The sequence below is a fragment of the Mustela putorius genome, unplaced genomic scaffold, assembly GCF_011764305.1.
Source record: "Mustela putorius furo isolate JIRA1106 unplaced genomic scaffold, ASM1176430v1.1 tig00003988_pilon_pilon_pilon, whole genome shotgun sequence".
In the NCBI taxonomy this organism is placed as follows: domain Eukaryota; kingdom Metazoa; phylum Chordata; class Mammalia; order Carnivora; family Mustelidae; genus Mustela; species Mustela putorius.
Genome location: NW_025422127.1, coordinates 14,302,570 through 14,318,891, shown reverse-complemented (window position 1 = coordinate 14,318,891; position 16,322 = coordinate 14,302,570). Strand labels below are relative to the sequence as shown.

General features: G+C 53.2%; 1 protein-coding gene across 2 annotated transcripts in view; it reads right to left on the bottom strand.

The window, feature by feature from the left end:
• Positions 1-2: 2 nt before the first annotated feature.
• DDX11 (DEAD/H-box helicase 11) overlaps positions 3-16,322 on the bottom strand; it is a 36,642-nt gene continuing 20,322 nt past the window's right edge. The window contains exons 7-28 of one of the 2 annotated variants that reach the window (XM_004773692.3): positions 15,922-15,967; positions 14,953-15,060; positions 14,638-14,725; positions 13,821-14,026; positions 12,177-12,329; positions 10,994-11,040; positions 10,583-10,662; positions 9,659-9,703; positions 9,468-9,535; positions 7,932-7,970; positions 7,568-7,679; positions 7,277-7,408; positions 6,702-6,814; positions 4,000-4,072; positions 3,543-3,646; positions 2,732-2,881; positions 2,388-2,456; positions 2,184-2,284; positions 1,694-1,799; positions 1,282-1,360; positions 994-1,148; positions 3-913 (exon numbers count right to left, since the gene is read on the bottom strand). In XM_004773692.3, the coding sequence (XP_004773749.1) occupies positions 884-913; positions 994-1,148; positions 1,282-1,360; positions 1,694-1,799; positions 2,184-2,284; positions 2,388-2,456; positions 2,732-2,881; positions 3,543-3,646; positions 4,000-4,072; positions 6,702-6,814; positions 7,277-7,408; positions 7,568-7,679; positions 7,932-7,970; positions 9,468-9,535; positions 9,659-9,703; positions 10,583-10,662; positions 10,994-11,040; positions 12,177-12,329; positions 13,821-14,026; positions 14,638-14,725; positions 14,953-15,060; positions 15,922-15,967 (2,104 nt within the window). In that variant the 3' untranslated portion in view covers positions 3-883. The remainder of the gene's footprint in view (positions 914-993; positions 1,149-1,281; positions 1,361-1,693; positions 1,800-2,183; positions 2,285-2,387; positions 2,457-2,731; positions 2,882-3,542; positions 3,647-3,999; positions 4,073-6,701; positions 6,815-7,276; positions 7,409-7,567; positions 7,680-7,931; positions 7,971-9,467; positions 9,536-9,658; positions 9,704-10,582; positions 10,663-10,993; positions 11,041-12,176; positions 12,330-13,820; positions 14,027-14,637; positions 14,726-14,952; positions 15,061-15,921; positions 15,968-16,322) is intronic. The other variant, XM_013046435.2, reaches the window with a different exon arrangement.

Here is a 16,322-nt window from a genome sequence, read left to right as displayed (position 1 = left end):
CATAAAGCCAAGAACGCGCTTTTACTTAAGGAACCCTGGCTGTGCAGGGGCCGAGCGTCTCCTCTGAGCTGGCACCTGTCCTCCCTCTACCCCTGGGCTCAGGAACAGCAGAGAGGTGCTGTCAACAGGGCTGGCTGTTGCGGATGGAGGGAAGGAGATTTTCACACAGGGAAAAATGTCTCTCGGAGGTGTCACTGACGTGGGAGGAGGACATGGAGCCAGGCCAAGGGAGCTAGACATGTGGTGGGACAGGTTAGGGGCCAGCACTGGTTGGGGAAGAGAGAGACTAGCAGGTGGGGGAATCGGCACAGGGCTCTTCCCAGTTCTTCGTAACACTGAGAAAGGTGGTAGGATTGAGGTGGTCAGAGGGCCCTGGGCAGAAGGAGCCCTATGGACTCCAGGGACCTGGGGCTGGAAGTGGGGAATGTTCTTGGTTTTGAAAAGAAGGTGAAGGTCTAGAACAACAAATTGTAGCCAGAAAAGGGAAAGCCTAGAGGGCATGTTCCACCTCACCTGTGAGAGAATGGACACCAAAGGGAGGACAGAGATGCTGCAGTGGAAGACTGGCCGCAAAGCAGGGCAGAGAGCTGGACTCTGGACCATGGTGAATGGACATTCAATTCCAGGGAGCCAGACTGCCCTGGGATGGGTCCCAGGATGGCCAGGACCCACGGTTTCTTCAGGATCGACCTGATGTTCTCTTACTGGCTTTTCCACCTGTGCCTAGTCCTGGCAGCCCACTGATTCAAGAAAGGGGCTGGTCTGGTCTCCAGCTGGGCTTCACCTTCTTAGCCTGAATCCCCACAAAGCAGGCATGAGGCAAACATTTCATGTGAGCAGCTGGAAGGAAGAAGCTGGCATCTGGGCAGTGGTGGGCCATCCATCAGGAAGGGACAGACTTCTCACGATGAAACTGGGGAGACAGGGAAAAGCAGTGAGGCACGAGATCTCAGGGGTGGGGGGCTCTCAGAGAGAGGGAAAGGCAGGACTGACCTTCCTCATAGCAGCAAAGGCAGGACCAAAGGTGGCTTTGACCTCTACACGGTCTCGGATCCAGGCTGGCAGCTTTCCCAGGATAGGTGGGCGGGCATACCGCTGATCCAGAAGCACTATGCTGGCAAAATCCTTCTGGTGCCTAATGGCCCTGCCTAGGTGGGGACAGAGGTTGGGCTCTCCGCTAAACTAGCCTCCCCCACAGTGTATTTCTATCGTGTTCCCTCCTTCCTGTCACCCCATTCTCCTGCCAGGCATCCCAAGAGCCAGGAACAGTCCCAGGCCTACCTATAGATTGGTTGACAGCCTTCATACACAGATTCTCCACCAAAGCCTTCCCTGGTGGTGGCTGACCTGGGCCTCTGGGCTGGGGAGGGCAGAGGACAGCACCTGTCAGCATTTTCTTGCCTCCCCCCGCCCCCCACTCAGTGTTCTGAGAAAATGACACCGCTCAGTGTGGAAGAAAGAGCAGCAGGCATCACGGGCACGAGGCCAGCAGCAGCTGCCACAGAGGAGATTGGCAGAGTGGCTCCAGAAGGTAAAGGGTGCGTCCACGCCCTGGAGCTGACAGGTGACACGGGCACACATCGGGGGGCAGTGGGGAAGGCACAGCACTGCAGCCCCAATATTGCAGCCCCAGGGGCAACAGCACCTCCTCCCAAGCCGTGCCTCCCAGCCTCGGGACACTGGAGATACTCACTAGGGTCTGGTCCAGGTAGGCCATCTTCTCCTGCAGCTCTGGTGACCTGATGTTTGGGTAGGGCATGCCTACCATAACCACACACCTAGGGCCGAGGAACACGAGGCTGTGGCGCAGGGGCAGTCAGGCCCCCAGTGTGTTTGCCAAGGGCCAGGCCTCACCCTCCTGTCATCAACTGCTACATCCAGCGCTCTCTCACCCCCCTCAAGCTGTGCTTGCTGCCTCTACCTCCCTCCACACCAGGAACAGGTGTGCTTGGCCAAGAGACCCAGTGCAGGACACATGAATGGAGTCCCCACAAAACTATGCTCTGCCTAATTTCCACCTGGAGCTAAAGGGCCAAAGTTACCTCCCCACAGAGCTGAGTGACCTAAGCAGCCAGCCCAGGGTGCAGACTCCTGCTGGCATCAGCTTGCAGGCAGGGACCTGGCCATTCGTGGAGTGAAGGGTGAACACAGCAGAGCCCAGAGATGAGAGGCCCACAACTTACCGGCCAAGGTTGTCAGAGAAGTTAATACCTTCACTCATCTTTCCTCCAACCACAGAGAGGAGCAGAGCACCTGTCACCGTGCCTCCCGCCTGGTCACAACACTGCAGGAAATACCAGTCCAGGTTGTACAGCCAAAGCTTGAAGGCCACCCAAAATGCTGCCGGCTGTTCTCTGGACCCAAGGCCTCAGAGTTACACTTCTCACCTTAATGCACCTGGAATACTCCGCCAGCACCTGTTCCACCTGGTTTGCTTTCTTGGGTTCCTGAAATATCTGAAGGAAAACAATGTCTCCCAGGAAAGAGTTTCAGAATGCATGGGCCCCAGGTCTGCTCGTGGCCTTTATGTTTTCCAAACTGGGATCTGGAGAGGCCCCCAGAGTCAAAGGGTTCTAGGGAAATCCTCCAGAGGTGATCAGGGGTTCCAAGTGGGGGGAGTAAGGAGCCAGCCGAAGTCCAGACAGTTCTCTGACATGCATGAGAAATCCTAGCAGGAACTCTGGGTGCCACTGTCCTAATAAGTGGGAGTTCTAGCTGAGAAGTCACTCACCTTTTTCCTGACAGCCAGGCGGGCGAGCAGCCCACTCTTATCCCAGTGGGCATAGACCTGGCGTTGGTACTCATAGGAGGGGAAGAAACAGACCACCCCTCCAGGGACCACAGTGCACAGGTTACAGAGAATGCGACCAGTCTCCTCCATCTAAGGAAGGAAGACAGACAGCCCTCCCTGGAGTCATTCCCGAGGCCATATCCAAACAGCACTTCCCGACTTTGAGACTCAAAACCACATACAGAGATCCAAGTGTGACTGCAGTCATGGGGGAGACCTGTGGCCGGAAGCGCTCCCTCCCTCGCCCCCCTCCCACACACATCACGATGCTAACGCACCGGAGCTAAAACTGGCTAGCATTCGAAGCCTCCCTGCTCAACTCCCGATGCCTACGGGCCACTGGGGACAAGTTCCACTACAACAAATCGGACACTGAAAACCCCATGTGTGCCTCTCATGACAGGCCGCAAGCCCCATGTTCCTGCACAGGGCAGGGAGCGATAAAACCAAATGGCAAAAGAACCAAAGGAAACAAGCAGATTTTCCTCAGGTTCATCCTGAAGGAATGGCCCAAGGCTCTAAGAAAACATTATTTAATGGTCGAAGCGGTGAGGGGATGGGGGAGCTCAGACCTCCCAAGGAGCATGCAGATGGGACACTATCCAGCCTGGGCCGCCTCCGTGTGGAAGACCCCAGCACTAATCTCCCTAACACCTGAACACTAAAAGTGCAGGCCAGGGTGCCCAGCACCCCAGAAATCTCTCTCCTGCCCTGGCGAAGGCGCTGGTAAGGTGAGCGGGCTGGTACTAACCATCTGTGGCAGCTCTCTCTTCTGGTATGTGAACTCCAGCTGCTGGCTGGAGGGGCCGCTGCAGATGACCAGGGGCAAGATATTGTCTGGTGGGATCACATGACCTGCAGAGACCCCAGGGAGGGGCTGAAAACAAGGGGCTGACGAGTCCGTAAGGCAGGGCCTGGAAAGCGTGTTCCCCATCCCGGTCTCCATGCCAGGAAGAGCAGTTCCCACACTCGCCCACGCGCCTGCTCCCGCAGCACAAGTGGGTGGTACTCAGACCTCCCCACGGTGGTGGAGGCCACCGTGCGGGAGCAGAGAGATGTGAGCCCACGCGAGAGCTGGCAAAGGACTGAGCTCCCATCTCACAGGCTCCTCAGTCCCTGGGGCCGGATGAGAGCACAGGGTCAAACCATGACGACAAGGGGCCGGAGAGTGGCCCGTGGCCCATTCCACCCTGGACAGGGATTCTCACCACAGGAAAACTCCACCACTCGCTCAGCTTCCACCCCAGCACAGGCCAGCAGCTGCTCCCGGAAGTCAGACACCTGCAGACCACAACAGTAGGGCTCTGTGATCCCTGAGAGGACCGGGGACCGCAGGCCTGAGCAGGCAGGGGGCCCTGGCAGGGAGGGAGAGCGAGCGCGCCGCACTTTGGGGAAGACAAAAGTCTGGCCTGGCACAGTATGTACATAAGAACAGGAAAAAAGAGGTAAAAGGTAAGCAGATAATAAATGGGCAAAAATAAATAAATAAGTAACAATAACCCAGTGTTGGATAGTTTCAGTGAGCCTGTAGGAACAGCACGGGAAATCTGGTGAGCTGGGCACAGTGCTTCTCACCCCTGACTAGGCAACCGAGAGCACCTGTGGGAATTCAAGACAAAATCCACACGTCCAGGTCCCAGCCTCAACTACCGGAGAAGGACCTCTGGGGGTTGGAGGGGTGGGGCAGACATACACGTTTGTAATTTTAAAGCACTCTGGATTTTCACCTACTGAATTGGCAAGAATCCTAAGGCGTGACCCCTCCATGTTTCCTGGACAGTATTTTGTAAGCTGGATGTATTTTTTACTTTTTAGCCTGGCAGTGCCCCCTGAAGGTACAGCTCCACAAGCCAACACCTGCGCAGGGATACTCCTGCATGTGATCTCTGAGCGTACAACTGCCCTTTGGGAGAGCACAGCGCATGCGCTCACCACACTCTTGCAGGGTAGAGCGCCCGCTGGCAGGCAAGACACACACCCGCAACGGCTACCAAACGGCGTGAGCGCCACAACACTGGCGCCACAGCCACTGACAGAAGAACAGGGAGAGAGAGAAGTGAGTACATGTATTTGCTCAGTTCTGCAGAGAAATGCAATGAAAGCAGGCAAGGACAGACCCGTAGTCGTAAAAGTGACTGCCTCTGAGCACAGACAGCAGCCAGCAGACGCGCAAAAGTGGAACTTTCTGAAGGCACCTTCCAGACAGTTTCGACTTCTGAACCATATAGGTGTTTACATATTTTAAAAACATATTAAATCAAAAATTAAAAAATTAAAAAGCAAACGCTAAAACTGAAAACAGACGGCAGTAAAGAGGACCCTTTGTCACAGTCACAACAGAAGCACACAAGGAGCCTGAATTCCAGTGACTTCAAATCCTTAGTGAGCAGACATCCTTAGTGGGTACACTCTCAGAGCAAAAATAAACGCAAAGAAATTAAATTTCAATCACTAGTTTACTGTTAGACTATCCGTAGTATAGGAAAGTATTTGAGGTCTCCTGTGCAAGTAAGTAGTAAGTAAGTAAGTAAGTAAGAGTGCAAGTAAGTAATAAGATAGAACAAACATCTTAAAAAACCAAATGTTCAGCTCAAGAAAAAAGATATACAGTGTAAGGTCAAACAAATTCATGGATTTTCATTTAGAAATACTCGTGATTTTTTAAAGCTCTATCTTCCCCAGTCTGTCTACAGAAAAGCAATTACAATCCAGGAGCACGACCAACACCCTCCGCACCCGGACGCTGGTTTCCACATACCAATCCCCAAATAAGGAAGCCAGGTTACTTGGAGAAATGAAGGATTCCAGATCTGGGGCAAAGAAAGGTGGCCCCGGACATTCTGCATTCTGTTGTGCCAAAAAGCAAGAAAGCATCCCAAGGCCAATAAGGGCCTTGTCAAGGACCAAGGGCAGCATGTGGGGGCTCTGAGGGGCCGAGCCTGAAGCACCTGAGCATCAAAAGCAACAAGGACTAGAGATGATTTTAATTTGTTGACAAAAATCTGAGTCTATACACAAGAAAAATGGAAAACTAACAAAGTGGCAGGAGTGGTTCCAGTGGCAGAGGAGAGGGACCAGAGTGTGCGGGCACTGAGGACCCTTCCACTGGCTCAATCCCGCGCCACACATACCCTGGGGACAGAACCGCTGTGCAGAGATGTGGTTCTCTGTGCCTTCATGTTGCTTAAAACAGAGAAAAACTGGAAATCACCCAAATACCTAACAAAAGAAGAGTGGTTCTACAAAATATAACATATTCACATAACAGAGTAGAGCCGGAGTGTGGTGGGATAAATGCACACTACTGACAAGGAAAAATGTTTATGACATTCTGTTGCTGGCTGAGAAATCTGAATCGTAGCAACCGCATGTAGAGATGGAGATTTTTGTTTTTAAAACATGTATGTGTATTTGTAAAAATTACACACAAAGACTACTATAATGATATACACTAAAACAAATCTTTTGCTGGTGGAATTATCTTTTTTTTCCCCCTGCTTTTGCTGGTCTCTGCTTTCTACAATGAAAGCAAAATACATGTGTGTGTGTGTGTGTGTGTGAATTTGTAAGAGAGGGAAGGTGGTATCCCTGGTGGGTCCAAGAAAGGCACGGCACTTAGGCACTGGATGGAGGCCTGCGATTCCAGAACAGCTGTCTCTGGGAGAAATGTGGTCCTGTGGCTCCAGAAGCACCAAATGCGCAGCAGTGCCCTTACACCCTCGCCCACCCATGGCCCCGGGGTAAAGGCCCAGGCCTGAGACCGTACAGCAATGCCACCTGGTGGGCACTGCTCAGCCTGCTCAAGCTGACCCCCTTCTGGTTTGGGGGCCCACTGGATAGGAAGAGGGCTGACAGTGCAGCTGTCCCATCCCAGCACCTGGGCACAAGAGGCGGGCTCTGGTTCCCTTACCGGCTGCATAGTGCCCCCAGCGATGACCAAGGCCCGGCATTCCTTCACCACCTGGGCAAAGTGTACGGCTGGATTCAGGAGCAAGAATTTGAGGCTACTCTGACAAAGACTTCCTGAAAAAAAGAAAGACAGCTCTGTGGGGCAGGGGGGTGGGCTGCAGGCCCAACAAAGACTTCCATGAGTCTGAGGCAGAAGGGAGCTCGGTTGTGTCTATGGTCATGTCTATGCAGGAACCACAGGGATATCACTTTGCTCTTTGATGAGGTCCCATTTAATCTCCAGGATAACCCTGTGGTAGAGACATCTACCCTTGTACATTGATCTTCAGAGAGACAATGAAATAAAGCTTGGAGGTGAGGGAATCCAGACTCAAACCACCTAACCACAACCACCAGGCCACACGGCCTCCCTCGCAGCCTGGCCCAAGGTGCCCCATTGTCCTAGTGCCTCGCACCCCCCTCACCACAGGCCAGCAGACCAGTCACCAGCACCCGCTTCCTGATCCTCGCCCAGGAGGCGTCACGAGTCTCCATGCTCTGGCTTGGCGGCCCACGCCGGCTCTTCCTTGGGATTACCTTGGCGGCTCAGGATGACCCTGCCATCCTGGTTGGCAGTGGTGAGGGCTGCTAAGAAGGATTCGATGTGCATCAGCGGGGAAGCTGGCCGTGGCAGCCTGGCCTCGCCCTCCTCCACAGGGCTCACAGGAGCTGTACAGAGCAAAAGGAAGAGGGTCTGTGACCACAGAGGCGGTGGGAGGGCCCCCTGCGGCAAGCCTAAAGCCATTCTTCCCAAGAGTAGAGTCCAGGCACGAGGGATGGACGTTCCTGTCCCCCGCGTGCAGCCCAATCTCCCGCCTCCTAACTCACTCTCGGTCACTGTGGGCTGCAGGGTCTGCAGGAAGTGCTGGAACCCAGCCAGTCTGGGCTGCTCCCTGGAGGGTGTGAGGACTGCGCCATACCTTTCTGTGAAGCCGAAGAGCTGGGACGGAGTAAGAGAACACAGGGAGGAATAAGGGTGCAGCAGTGAGAGCTCTGGATGGAGGCAGGTTCTGCCGTACCCCAGACAGCCCGCACCTTGTCCCCTACCCCCACCTGCCATGAGGCCTCTAGCACCCCCACCCCCCACCCAGCGAGCCATGCAACAGGAAGGGAGCAAAAGTGACTCTGAAAGGCAGGGGGCAGCACTAGGGTGCTGCAGACTCTAGCCAGACCTGGGAAGGGGAGGGCACACCTTTCTGCTGATCATGCTCCTCTCACAGTAGCGCCGCACCTGTGAAAGAAAGCCTACTGCAGGTATCTGGCCACCATTTGCTGGAAAAAAGAAACCACCAGCTTCCCCAACCCCAGGGAAGCAGGACTCCCTGCTTGCCCTCCCCCCGCCCCAGAGCCCACAGCCTCCTTGTTGGCCAAGTGGGTCACCCTCCTCTGAGGTCCTGCCTCTCCTACCACCCCCACACAGCATGGTGGAAGCCTCGTGCAGGCAGTCCCCTCACACGTGTGTGCATGGCTCCAACCCTCTAGAAAGGTCCCCTAATCTCCTTCAATGTGACAGCACCTAAGCTTAACCTTGAAAGATTAAGTCTTAAAAAACCTGTAAGAGCAAAAAAAAAAAAACCCTGTAGGAGCAAAGGCACGAAGGAGGTAAAGCTTGGGTTTGTTCAGGCGTGTCTGGTGCGTACACTATGTGTAGCCTGGAAAGGAAGACAGCGAGTTGAAGCCTTTGAAGATTTCTAAAAAGGGTGCTATCTTTCAGCGGAGCTCCACTAGACCATAGTGTGGGAAAGAGAGCAGAAGGGAGAGGGAATGCGAGCAGGGAGAGCAGGGAGAAGGCAAGAAGAAAAGAGCCTCTCCTGATGTGGCAGCCATGGGAATGGAAAGGCTCCAGAAGTTCAAGAGCTATTTCTGGCTCTGGGAGCCGGTGACCATTTAGATGCAGGACCCAAAGGGAGAAGAAAGGAGTCAAAAAGGGCTAGACTGACAGCCTGTCTGATGGGGTCATGGCAGTGACGGGGACCAAAACGGGTAAGTTGGGTGTGTGTGAAGACAAATGGGAAGGCCGGAGGGAAAGCAAAGGGTCTGGAGTCCAGGCAGGGGGGCTAACACGCCAGGTACCATCTGCTCACTTGTGTGTGACCTATGCCTGTCCCTCCGGGGGTGACCTCTCCCAGCCTCGGGTCCCTCTGCTTCTGAGCAATGATGGTACATCCTACCCTGGAGTCACAAAACCTGGTGCCCTGCCGTGAACGCAGTAAGTGCGCTGTATTGTCAGTAACTTAGAATCCCTGAGTCGTGAGTCGAGCAATGGCGGTGGGATCCTGCACAGCAGGCCTGGAGCGAGCTCCCACCAGAGGCTGCACACAAGTCCAAGGCCTTAGGGGGCGGAGGGGAGGCAGTTCACAGCCACCTCAACCCAACAGCAGGATCATGCTCCCGAAGGCAGGGCAGAGACTGTGCCCGAAGAAAGATGGAACAAGGCAAAGGACCTGGGAATTTCTGTTTGTGCTTATTTGGGACAATGAAAGGCACCTTTTCTCCCTAGTCCCTAGGACCCTTCAACCCTGGGTTAGAGATTACTTTTTTCTTGCTGATGCAATGCCTTCAGGGTTAAGTGATTACAAACACCTATGCTGTAGATCCTCAGACTTCTAGACTGCCTGACATTAGGAATTTGGAATTTACTTTTTATTCCTTCATCTTCACACAGCGTTCTGCTCACAGATGGTGAGCAATATAAGCAAATTGGACACAAAAGGATGAAAATCTCTACCTTGAACAGGTTGATGTTGTCAATCTGGCTCTCAAAGAGGAAGTCATTGATGGTCTTCAGCTCTGTCCCTTAGGGGTAAACAAAGGGCCTTGAAATCCTTCCTCGGAAGAGGGGAAGACCAGACGTGGTCCCAGACGTGAGCTCAGAACTGGCTCAGAGCAGCTCTGGGCCTCTGAAGGCAGTCCTCTTACCTGTCTGTGAAAGGCTCTGTGTGTTGGGATTTTGCTTAATGTTCCCTAAAATAGAGAATTCAAGCTGGTCAGGATGGTGACTCTCTAACCCCCAGCTCCTCACACTGAACACTGGACTCCTTAAATAAGAGCATTCGTAATTAACAGATTTTTCTGCCATGTATAAGCACCCAAAAACCTGCTGAGAAGACAGGAGGCTCAAGGTAGCCTCAGAATCTGACCCGTGTTTGCACATGGAGCCCAAAGCCTTGTGGGTTTCATTCTTTTCACACCTCCTCCAGAGAGGCTGGGACCAAGTGACCACCCTACTTTAGGCAGACCCAAGGAGCTGCCCAGGGGCAAAGTAGAGATGGAAGGGAAGAGCACCAGCGCTAGGCAAAATCCCTCCAACAAAATGGTCCCCTGGCTTCCTAGAACTCAGCTTGTATGTAAGCCTTCAGGTAGACAGCCATGCAACAAAAGAAAAGGCAGGTGACACAGAATCGTGAGAGCCACATGGACCTGGAGCCACAAGAGTCCCGCCATTAGGATCACGAAGCAGAGACAGTTCACACCCCTGCTCTGAGCTCTAGTTTACTTAGCTGTCCACAAGGGTGAGCTCGCCTGTGTTCCGTGCTTTCCTCAAAGGTATGCTCCAAAGTGACTTCACACGGTCCCATTATACTACGCTGTTATTACTACCTGGGACCGAGTAGGGTCTGGCAAAATAAAAAGGAATCAGAACAGGGGGAAATAAACTAGGAATCTAAAAAAAGATCTAAGGCTAGACAATTCAACTAAGCTGTAAGAGAGAAGAATCTTCTCCACCAATGGCGAAGATAATTCTTGGGGATGCAGAAAACCCAGGTGTCCTGACTGGCATCCAGGGAACGGACCACACAACCTTAGCAGGCCAGGGGTCAGGGAGGGCACAGGGCTCCTTACCACCCAACACAGTCGCAAACTTCTCCAACAGATACAGGATCTGTTTGATGTACATCAAGTTCTTGGCCTTCAGACGCTTCCTGAGGAGACACGAATGGACATCAAGTGGTAGTACTCCACAAGCAACTTCCCTTCCAAGTGCCTCAAACTCAGGCCTTTCTGTCTAGTGTCTTCCAAAAGCAGGCCACGAGCAACAAATACACCCCCAAAAGAGAAGGCTCGCCGTGGCCCAAGGCCTTGTAGCCAGCTGTGGCATCCTGAGCATGCTCGACCTGTGTGGGATACACACCATCGTGAACAGGAGGGGAACAGGGTCTCCCTGGCGCTGGGCCCAGGCCAGAGGTGGAGACCCCAGTGCTTTCTCTGAGACTGAGCAGGACTTTCCCTTCCCCTCAGAAGGCAGTGTCTTACCCATATCGTTCCATATACTGGAGCAACTGGGAATGGGCCTGGCAGAGCTGGAGAGAACAGAGAATGGGCGTGAGGGCAGGCCAGGCTCTATCTTAAGATTATGCCTAGAAAATGCCAGCCATGCCACATGGGAAGCAGTAAAGGGAGTGGGCCTGGGTAGAGACCAAAGGCCTTGAGGCTGCTGGGAGCTGAGAGGTCAAGGAAGGGAAGTTCTGCTGCAGTATCCACTTTAGGTCAGTGAAAACAGCAAGAGGCTGACTAACTCTTTCAGGTAATGAATCTCCCTGTTAGTTTTTACTACTTTGGGCAAAGATGTATTTTCCACTAAGCAGAGAAGTGGTTCGAGGTAGCCATTACACTCTGGCCTAAGGTCAACCCTGGCCTAAGGTCAGTAGAAGTGGTGGGAGGCACGTGGGTGACTCACTCAGTTAAGTGTTTAACTTCACTCAGGTCACAATCTCAGGGTCCTGGGATTGAGTCCAGCATCAGGCTCCCCGCTCAGCAGGAAGCCTGCTTCTCCCACTCCCTCTGCTCCTCCTACCCCATCCCCCACCCCATGCACATGTGCTAATAAAATAATAAAAAAAAAGGGGGGTGGTAGGAATACCACATGAGCTTCAGGGTCAGAAACCAGTGGTCAAGTTCCAACTCCACACTCCTGAGCTGTGTGATTTTCGGCACACTGCTTAAAGCCCCCCGAATCTGAGTTCTCAGTGTTAACTGGGAACAACAGCCCATGCGGAGGCAGTGTGAAAATTCATGATACTGCACACGGGCCATGGCAGAGAAGAGGTAATCAACAGTGGCCCTCGGAAACCCTGAGCATCCCTCAAAGCAAGGCTAACAATGCCGAACTACGTGAGGACCCCTGCTTCCTTTGCCGTATCATCCTGGCTTACAGAGAATAGGATACTAGCACCTGGGCTGGAGGGACTCAGGATGACTGACCTAGGACAGTGAAGAGCAAGGACATGAACCACTTCCCCTTAGCTGGGTCCCCCATAGTTCTACTATCTGCTGAAAAGCCAGTTAGCCCCCGACGAGTCCACTGCCCCGACTCAAGGCACCCTCTCCCAAGCCACCTCCAGACCAATTCCAGGGCTTAGAGAAAAATGATCCACGTCCCTCCACATCCCTCTGCCCCATGGCAGGCCCTGGCCCAAGACAGGAGAGGCTGACCCACCTGAGAACCGCTGACCTCTGCACTGTGGATGCCCGTGATGGTGTCGATCAGGTTGTGTGCCTCGTCGATGAGCACCACCTGGCCCTGTAGCCGGATGCCCGCAGCCTGGCGGGTGGCCGCGTGCAGCAGCATCTGGTAGGGCAGCACCACGAGCTGGGGGGGGGGAAGAGCGGCCGCCTGAGCAGTGCTGGGGGAGGTTGGGGGTGGGGGGGTACTCCTTGCTTTGGCAAGTGTTCCCCGCCTACTCTAATTGTCTGATGCAAATCGTTTTAGCCAGTCTGATTCTGACTGAACCAAAAGTGGGGGTGGGGAGAGGGGGAGCAGAGAGGAGTGTGGAACCCCTGCCCAGCCTTATCAATACCCCTGAGGCACCCGAGGTTCCTCAAAACACTGTGAACACCCCTGGTGTACTAGAAGGTAGCCCTGCACTCTGGTCCCAGGGCTGTGATTTCTTAGCTGTGTGACTTGCGAAAGTCATTTAACCTTTCTGAGCCTTAGTTTCTTCATGGGAAAAATGGACTTAATAAACTCTATCTCAAATGAGGGCCAAGGGTCAGAGGTCGGGGCAACAAAAATAAGAACTCTGTAAATTTTTCGGTGCTACTCATGAGACCGATTTCCCAGTTAAAAGAATATTGATAAAGTGAAACTCTAGAAAACTGGTAACTTAAGGCCCAGCTTTAATCTGGCACCATTACCCACCTCCTGTGAGAAAACAGGTAAATCACTTAGCCTTTCTGGGCCTGTGTCCTCATGTGTACATATGGATAATACCTGCCTTAGCGTTTTCTGTGGGATACTACAAAGCAAAAATGAGGTGACAGCTATCTCAAAAAGTCAAGATCACGAAAATCTCAGGGCACCTTATATTTGCACACACGTATCTATGGCACTGATCTTGTGACACAGCAGACAGACCCCAGGAAATCATGCAACAATGGTGGAGGCTGAGAAGGTTCTAGAATTTCCCTCTGAGCACTTACGCAACACAGTTCAGAGTAGTATACTAACGAGCATTTAGCTGCTGTAAAATCATTACTAACATTGTTCCCTGTATCTCTGAAAAGCTACCTAATCTTTTTTTGCTTGTATGGAATTCTCCACAAATGAAACTCTATTTCCAAAAGTCACTTGAATGAAACAGTGGCAAGAAGACAGTAAAACCATACCAAATAACAATATTTTGGATCTGTCAAATGGGCAGACGCAAATGCCCATCCAAATGGGCAGTGTAAAGATGAGCCTCAACATGGCGAGTCGAAAGAAGACAGCCTTCTCCCACACCGACAGGCAGGTGCCTATGTCAGGATGGTTGGTCTGAAAGGCTATTTGGAAACACATTTCTGTCTGCAGCACCCTGACTGCATCTTCTCAGCTTCCTGCTGCCCGGTGCCCCCGGACTCTGGTTTCTTTAGGACTGCACACCCTTATCAGTTCTTATCTGCTGTCCCCAGTAAGGCCATCTGTTCCTGCAACCTAGAGCCACAGGACACCCCCACTCCCACGCACTGGCTCCTGGGTGCTGTGTGGTCATCCATCCACAGCCAGGTACATCCTCCCAAATTAAGAGGAATGAGGAAATCCCTTGTGGCAGAGCCCACAGATGGAGCCAAGAGTTACTGTCCGACCCTCCAAGGTCTTTACCTGGGCTGCTGGAATGGCAAACCGGCTCCCGTAATAGGGACAGGCCCGAGCCTCCTTCCCCAGTGCCACCAACTGCTCAATGTCCTTCACCCCCACCAGGACCTGGTCTCGGAGGAGCTGCAGCTGCTCGTAGCCATAGAAGGGGCATGCGGCCCGGTGCTCCTGCCTTCTCCTCTTGGGCTTCTCTTCCTCAGCTCTGTTCCTCTCTGAGGGGGCAGAGGCACAAGGAATGACACCAGTCGACGGGGCCAGCACTGGGTCTAAAATGTCAAGACCCAAGTCCATGACCCTTCCCACTACTATTTAGGAAGGTCTCACCATTTGGGCATTTAATTTTATGTTCTCTAGAAAAAGCCAATAAAACCATCTTAGAGCGAGGGTTCTGGACTAGACACTGACCCAAAAAGCAAAATGCCTTTCCCAAGGAGACGACCTTAAGGAAAGACCCAGCTGCAAGCTCCACTGTCACTGCCACTTAAGACACTATCTCCCGGGCGCCTGGGTGGTTCAGTGGGTTAAGCCACTGCCTTCGGCTCAGGTCATGATCTCAGGGTCCTGGGATCGAGGCCCGCATTGGGCTCTCTGCTCAGCAGGGAGCCTGCTTCCCTCTCTCTCTCTCTCTGCCTCCCTCTCCATCTACTTGTGATTTCTCTCTGTCAAGTAAATAAATAAAATCTTAAAAAAAAAAAAGAATCTATAAGACACTATCTCCCGCGTCCCGGGTCCACTTCCAGCCCACTCCCCACCACTTCTCAGTACTGCCCCAGGCTACACGACCACCCCAGGGTCCGTGCACGGCTCTAGTGATGGGGGCTACCGTATTTGCTTCTCTGCATCTCCATGCAGCGGTCATTGATGAGCTGTGCAGAACCCAGGGTCTTCACATCATCATTTATACAAAGATTCTAGAAGACAGAGGCAAAGAGAGAGCCACAGCAGTCACGACATGATATACAGCAACCCTCTGGGGCCTGTCCAGCACCCTGCCAGGAACCAGAAGAGGCCGATCCTCCCACTGCACGGCAAGCCCTGGGCCTGGGCGCACCATCCTTCCATGCCTGGAAGAGGAAGATGAAGGCCCAGGAAAGGGAGCGGGATGGCACCCAGGTCAAGACGCAAAGACTGCATGTACCTGCCGAGAGCCGAGGGTGACGAGCCGGGTGTCCTTGCCAAAGGGGCTCCTCCGTACCTCGTGCACAAACTGAGCCAGCTGGGAGTGTGTCCGACTGCAGTAGTAAATCTGCTCCGTGGAGGAGCAGGGGATTTCAGAAACCAGACTACAAGATCTCCATTCTCTGCACATCAAGGAATGCACGGCCCAGTAGGCTGAGAAACTGGGGACAGTGGCCACACACACACAAACCTAAAGCAATGGGACTCTGTCCCACAGCAGATCTCACTAACGCGGGGCCCAGGCAATCCCCACCTCCCCCACTCAGCTCCAGAAGTTTACAAGAACACCCACAACATGGAGTTCCTCCCATCAGTCCTGCTCAGCCATGAATCCGGCCACTTCACAGGGCTTGGTCATCTCAGGACAGGCTGCCTCCCTGAGCTGTGGTTCCCCAGTGGGAAAGAACAGATTCTGGTGAGCGTGTCGGGGGTGGGCTGTCCACACACTCCTCCCTAAAGGCTGGGGGGTCAGGCTCGCAGTAGGACAAGGGGAGCTGAGCTGTGCTCTATGCTCCTCCAAGCCTAAGAGCGAGAAGAGATGAGAAACAGGGAGAAAATATCTACTTTTAACAGAGAAAACCAAAGTCTTACACAAATGAAACCAAATGTTTTTAATCATGACAGATGTCTGAACCCTACATACCTCCCAGCGCTCCATGCCAACGGAAACACAGACAAGAGAAGAGGGAGCCAAAGGGCAGGGTGCTCTTGCTCAGGCCTGCCCTTACCCCCTAACACCTCCAGACAGACACCACCGGTCCATGGGCCTGCCAAGTGAGCACCCCAACACCGAGGTCTGGATCTGGGGAGCCCCAGAGTCAGGAGACTGGAGGCTCTTTGTTGATGACAGAGCGAGAAGAAGCCAAGAGCAGACACAGAGCCCTGGACTCAGGACCAAGCCCAGAATACCCACGACACAATGTCTTACCTTAGTTACATGTTCTTCCTCTGGGTCATCCTCATCCTCGTCCACTCTGAGAGAAAAGAACACAGAAACTCAGAGAACTCAGGTCACCTGAAGACACACTTGAGTGAGCACCTACTGCATGCCCACAACGAGCCCTGGACCTAAGCCACATTCCGTCCCTGTCGTCGGAGGCCAGCAGAGCTGAGCTGAGCCAGAGACAGACAAGACACATCCCAGCAACAAAGTTCCACCAAAACAAGTGCCTGCTTGATTGCCCACTGGGTCAGAGAGATGCACCGCGCTAATACCAGCCCGATCCTCCCCCCGGCACTCACGAGGGAAAGGAGAAAGGGGCACAGTATTCCCAAAACCTCCATTCGCTGTCCGACTCTGTCCGTCATCAAAGGCTACTCCGTCCTTAC